The following is a 6,506-nucleotide window of genomic DNA, read 5'->3' on the forward strand; positions in this document are numbered from 1 at the left end:
GAAACAGTACTATATAACATTTTAGACACATTCTAGACAGTTTATCAGCTAAAAAAAGTTAATTTTGGGGTAAGTTACTCTTTCAGTTGGCTGTTTACAGAAGTAGCTTTTGGATGCTCATGTTAGCATGTCGATTCTCAAGTTGCTGTTCAATCAGAGAGGGTTAAACATTTATCTGACATGACTGATTAGTTCAGTGTTTATATCTGAATCTGCCTCTGACCGGCTTCTCTAGTGCAGCATTTATTTTTGGAACAAAGTGACAACATAAAAGTAAAGTACTGATGGAGTAACTTTAGTATTGATCTAGTCCACAACAGATACTACTGTCATGTATTTCTGTGATACTACTGTCATGTATTTCTGTGATACTACTATCACGTATTTCTGTGATACTACTATCATGTATTTCTGTGGATGATCAGTCATCCAGGACATGGAAAATTAAAAGAAAAAGAGGAAGCAACAGGACTTCTGTAGATGAAGATGTGGAGCTACAAGATTTAAACTGCTTGATTTGAGGTTAGTTTCATTATTATTGGATCGATTCACTCACCCCCACCTCACAGGTGTAAAAGTCTGATGTAACGCAACACAAGCATTCAGACTGCAGTCACTTTGAAAAACATCAGATATGTATCCGATTCAGTACCACATACTGAAAAGGCCTGGGTTGGATCAGATTTGTCCCATTCAGAATGTCATGAAAAATTTTAATATGGGTTGAATAAGGACAAAAAAAACCTGATTTGGTTCACATTTGCCTGCAGTGTGAAGGAACGAAACATTATAAAAAGATATGATATTTTATCATGTTTCTGTATATAAACAGGTCAGGTGGGTGACTAACTTAACTTAACATTCAATCTTCATCTGGAAGTGGTACCTTTGCTGGAGAGGCTGGTGGTGCTGGTGCTGAGAACAGTCAGGGCGTAATGTGGCGGCAGAGAGGCCTTACAGATGGCTGTGATGAATGCGTCTCGAGGCGTCACGAGGCCGAGACGACCGCAGAGCGAGGCCATGGTCAGCTCCGCTTTGAGGATGTTCTCTGTGGCCGTCTCGTCCGTGCTGAAGACACGGGATGGAAGAGGGAAAACAGAAATGTGAAATCTACTAGTCTGAAGTGTGTGTTCGCTTGGTAAAATTATTTTCTGTACATTAACTGACATTTTCAAGGATTCTCATAAACCAATAATGTCCTCATAAATTTTGTGATTAATCGTTACAAGAGAATCTACTGATATAAGCTTTTGGTGGAGTTTCAGAATAAAAGCTTGTGTTATAAACAGTATTTTGAGGCTACAGGTTTCATAAATTATGTCTAAATTGTACAAAACATTAAAAAACTTATCAAAAATGTCTCGTTAGTAGGGCTGCAACTAACAATTATTTTAATAATCGATTAATCTGTCGATTATTTTTTTGATTAATCGATTAGTTGGCCAAATCATTAAAACATTTAATTACATAAATATGAGTAGATATAAATTCATTTATTCCCTGAATAAATTCAGGATGCAAGTTATCGATTAATTAATTAATCCGAAGTTGATGCATCTTATAGACTGACTAACAGTTACCGGTAATTAATAAGCAGACATTTTCTTAAAAACCAGAGTTTTCTATTGAATCAAGAGGGTCTTTTTTCACAAAATGAAGGATTTTTTTTAAATAATATGCTAAATAAAAAAAATAAGCACATCATAAATATTTTCACAATTGATTTTACCAGCTGTATTAAACACTGACTGAAAAAAAAATAAACCCAAAAATGTGGATTTCTCATGCATTAATAAACTTGGTTATAGATATAAAACATAACAAAACAAAATTTAATTGGTTGCTGAATGAGGAAAACAGATAAAACTAATAAAATATGATTTTTAGATGTAAAACTATTATTAATTTATTATTATAATTAGAATTTATTTGCATTTAGACTTTATGATTTTTCTCTAATTGTTTACGTTTTGCTTCCTTCCGGTTCTGTCTGACTGAATGACCCGGTTCTGAAGCAGCACCCCATCCCTCCCCCCTCCCCCACTGAGTCAGACCAGGAGCTGTGTCTTTTTTTCCCTTTGTCCTGAATCTTTTTGTTGTTTATCAAATAACTTTGAGCCTCGGTCAGAAAAAAGACGAGGGTTTTATATTTCTGGTCCGAGAGGAGGAAAAACATGGTGGACTGAGGTCGACTGAGCTACTTCTTTTTTTCACCACGGGACGTGTTTCCTCCTCACGACGCGGCGCGCATCAAATCAGACATTTTTTAAAAAAATTAATTGAGGCATATTCTTTCTATCATTTCCTCGGATCTACTTGGCCTAACAACATGATTTAAAAACTGGTTTAAAGTTCGAAGTCTCTGCTTTTCATTCGAGAGTCTCAGAGAGGGCGCATCTACAGGTAGAGTTTTTTGTTTTCTTCCTAAACTTTATTTAGTTCAGCCAGCATTGACAACGCTCTGCAGGTGACGTAAACGGCTCCTCAACATGGCGAGGGACGCATAAATCATGGGACACAACGAATCGATAATGAAACTCGTTGCCAATGATTTTAATAATTGATTTTTATCGGTTCGTTGTTGCAACCCTACTTGTTAGGTATTTAAAACATTTTTTTCCTGACGTGTGATTGAAAAACTTTATTGTTCCATGTATTTAGAGTAAAAGCTTTATTTATTTGTTTTTATTTATTTCCTTATTTTACCTGGCATCCAGCAGCAGAGAAAGGGCAGCCAGGAGTCCACACCAGCTGGCATTGACCATCTCTTCCCAAACCAGATGGGACCCTGAGACAGAAAAACAAATGGTTACAGGAACATTTTAGTATTTTATCCTCCAATTTGTGTTGTTTTGGGTGAAAACACAGATGAGTTGAATATTTTTATTGTCTGTCTTATGAAACTGCAAAGTCAAACAGGTATAATGTTGGCCACTTGGAGGCTCAGTGAACTGGAATTATCTCAGAATTGTGAAAAAAAAGAAAAACACCTCTAATTTCTGTACACTTTGCTTCCAAGGAATCTAAAATAAGCTGAACAAGAAACAAAAACAGAACAAGTATAAACAAATAATACTGTATTACACATTGTTTTGTTTTTTTCAATAAATTCTGTTGAAGAAATAATAACAAATTGTGTCTGTCACATGTTGCAGGGAACAAACTGCAATGTGTGCAAATCAAAAAAATAATATATACATCTTGGTACAATTATCGACAACCGCTGGACCTTTGCGGCTAAAACAGACGCAGCCTGTGCTAAAACCCAACAGCGCTTGTGTTTTTATCGTAAATTACAAAGTTTTAATGTTGACAGCGTTTTTATGAAAATGTTTTATTCTTGTTTCATCGAGTCAGCTAGTTTGAACATTTTCTTTTATTTGTTGGTTTGAGTCTTACCCTGAAAAGTAAGCACAGACTAAACAGCATTGAAAGGATGTGCAGCAAAATGGTAGGGATAAGTCTGGTAGAGCTCCTCCAGCTCCACAGAACCAGAGTCTTGCTGAGCCAACTCACCCTCTTCAGCACCAATTTGTTGTGCGGTCATTAAGAAATGAATCTGATCTGAATTACAGGTAGTTGCCCTCTGCTCATAGATACATGGCAATAAAATGTAATAGAAAAGGTATAAATATTCTATTATTTTATCCATGTTAATCCATGTCATTAATAATTTAAGATAAGCCCAAATAAGTTGTGGTGGTATATTATAGTACTGTGTGCTATATGGATGTTGTGGTGTCCTTTTATTTTTATTTCTATTTTTTTACTGTATTTTTCTCCAATTGATTTTGCTGTCTGCAAAGCATATTGCCCCTTGGGGACAATAAAGTTGATCTGATCTAGTCTAATCTAAAATCAGTTGTTTAAGCCATTTGTTGTGTATACACACACAACACTGGTTCATCTTTTAGGTTTAGGAATGTTTATGACTGAATTGTTCACAAGTCATTTAAATGGCTTCAACAAACTAATTAAAAACTATAAAATCTTCTGAAAATGAGTCAAGTAGCAGCCAAAGTGTATATGTTTGTGAAAATGTTTGAATTAGGGGTGCAAACAATTAATCGATTTACGATTAAACTGTCGATTAATGATTTATTAGATTAAAGTTTCTTCCATTCGATTAATTGAAAACGGCCGTTTAAACCTTATTTCGGTGTAGTTTTGACTTCATCCAGCAGAGCGTGCTGCTGCTCTACCCCGGCCCAGTTGAACTGAGCAGCGGAAAGCCGTCTCAATAATGTGGGTGGGACCACAAACGTGCAAATCTTATTTAGTTTTATTTGCGACACAACAATGATAATGGACTATACCAAACCCGAAGGAAAAGTACTGAAAGCTGTACTTGACTATCCAGCAGTATGACGCTTAAAACAAGAGAAGCATGACAGAACGGTAAGCTAACTGTGGCTAACGTTAGCTTCCTCTCGTTGACTTTAACTCCGTGTGAAAGAACAAAACAAAAACATTACAGTCGCTAAAAATATGAAGTTAATCTAATCTGTGAGACATAACATGGCCAGTGAACCAATCTAATAAACAGTAACTGATGTCAGATCACGACACGTCCAGCAGCCAGCTAAGACAGAAGCAGACGGAGTACAAACAAACAAACAAACAAACAAACAAAGAAACCAGTACTCATTTGTATCTCACGTCTTTCAGAGATATTTTATTATGTTCTTAGTTTGTTTTTGAGTTAATCTTAAAATATTACCCTGTGTTTAAATAAGCTTTTCATCTTCAGGATGGATTAAGTGTTTTACTTATTTTATTATTATTTTTTTCAACTATCAACTTAACAGATTTCTGTTTTGTTATTTTTTGTAAATATGTCCAAGTTTAATAATGTGAGAGAAATCCACGTCTTTCTGTTCATTCAGTCAGTGTTTACTCACACAGCTGGCACAATGAATTGTTAAAATACTGTACTTTTTTTATTTAGTGTGTACAAAATTAGCCCTTTACGTTATAGAAAGAGTAATGTCAGGTTTTCAGGAAATTTTCCGTTTATCAATTAATCGTTAGTCGATCGATAAGATCAATCAACTTTAGATTAATCCATTAATTGATAATTTGCATCCCTAGTTTGAATGTTTGTGTAAATATTTGAAAACAATTCATACGTCAGACAAACTACTCATCAAAACCAATTTAAAATATTAAAATAAAGCTTGACTACTTGAAAGCAAAATGTAAATATTGAAGGAAACCTAAGACTTTTACACAGTATATATAGCATGTGTATACCCTTGACCTGTATTTACATTCCACCACGTTATCAGAACAAGCTTGCACTTCCTGTAACTTTATTTTCCTGTGAGCGTCCTCACCAGGCTGCGGCCTCCACTCCTGATCGGGGTGAGTCTCCCTGAACTCTGCGGCTGCCTCCTCCTCCATGGTCAGTTCTCTTTCAATCATGGTTGTGATGCCCCTCACCAGGTCGAGCAGGGCGCTGAAGGCCACCGACATGGCGTAGCCCTCTGGGATGGAAGGGGGCTCCACCTTGTCCAGCATCTCCAAACTAAAGAGAATTAATGAGATCATTTACTGTAAATGTGTTTGTGTTAAAGGCTTTTTGCTGCACTTCACATGCTGCCATTATACTGCCATCAAGAAACCTGTTTACAGTAGATACACACATTAATGTCAGAGGATTCCTTTTTCTATCTTAGGAAAGTTTTTACTCATCAGATGCTCAGATTTGAAACATCGCAGGAGAATCACTGTAGCAACTCTGTTCTCTGCTTTACTTCAACCTCCTGTGGTTTAAAGGTAAGTCTTTATTACTGCTTTTAGAAGAAATTCTAATTCTTTATGCAAGCTTGAATATATTAACATCTCCCCGTGTTACTGCTTCGTCAACCCTGTAGCTTTACAATATTTTATATGGACACATAAAAAATATAAAATAACCCTCCAAAAACACAAAAACAGTTTAGTGTCTTTACAGTAACAACTCTTACTATGTAGCCTTGGCACTTCCTTGCACGCTGACATTCATGAGAGGGATCCAGGTGCCACGATATTCAAATGCAGCCTGGGTGGTCAAGGTACTGCTGACCCCTCCTGCCCCCGGGCCGCCCTGAACTGTGCCCTGAGCCCCTGAACCTGACCCACCTACAGAGCAGGCGAGAAAAGTCAGAGAATAAAGTTAAACAGTTAAAATAAATATAGATTTAAACATCTACTCATATTTAAAATAAATTAAGTAGGTCCTCTGGATGGGTTCTTCCTCCAACGAACTTCTTCAGTTTGAGGAGTTTTAGGTAAATTTAGCCTTATAAGCTGTGCACAAACAGAATAATGTTAAGTGTCAGGAGGACTGTGACCAGTTATACGTCGGGGAAACAAAGCAGCCACTGTTCAAAAGAATGAGCCAGCACAGAAGAGCTACATCCTCAGGCCATGATTCTGCAGTTTACACTCATCCACAGGCCAGGACTCCGCAGTTTACACTCATCTACAGGCCAGGACTCCGCAGTTTACACTCATCTACAGGC

The 6,506-nt window shown here is 36.7% G+C and overlaps 1 protein-coding gene across 2 annotated transcripts in view; it reads right to left on the reverse strand.

Annotated features, from left to right (window-relative positions):
• The window catches only part of mon2 (MON2 homolog, regulator of endosome-to-Golgi trafficking), a gene marked incomplete in the record, with an annotated part of 79,098 nt that overhangs the window by 42,261 nt on the left and 30,331 nt on the right, over positions 1-6,506 (reverse strand). For both annotated transcript variants that reach the window (XM_014025240.1, XM_014025241.1), the window contains 4 exon segments: positions 887-1,068; positions 2,707-2,788; positions 5,337-5,527; positions 5,970-6,123. In XM_014025240.1, the coding sequence (XP_013880694.1) occupies positions 887-1,068; positions 2,707-2,788; positions 5,337-5,527; positions 5,970-6,123 (609 nt within the window).

The sequence above is a fragment of the Austrofundulus limnaeus genome, unplaced genomic scaffold (assembly GCF_001266775.1).
Source record: "Austrofundulus limnaeus strain Quisiro unplaced genomic scaffold, Austrofundulus_limnaeus-1.0 Scaffold463, whole genome shotgun sequence".
Lineage (NCBI taxonomy): Eukaryota > Metazoa > Chordata > Actinopteri > Cyprinodontiformes > Rivulidae > Austrofundulus > Austrofundulus limnaeus.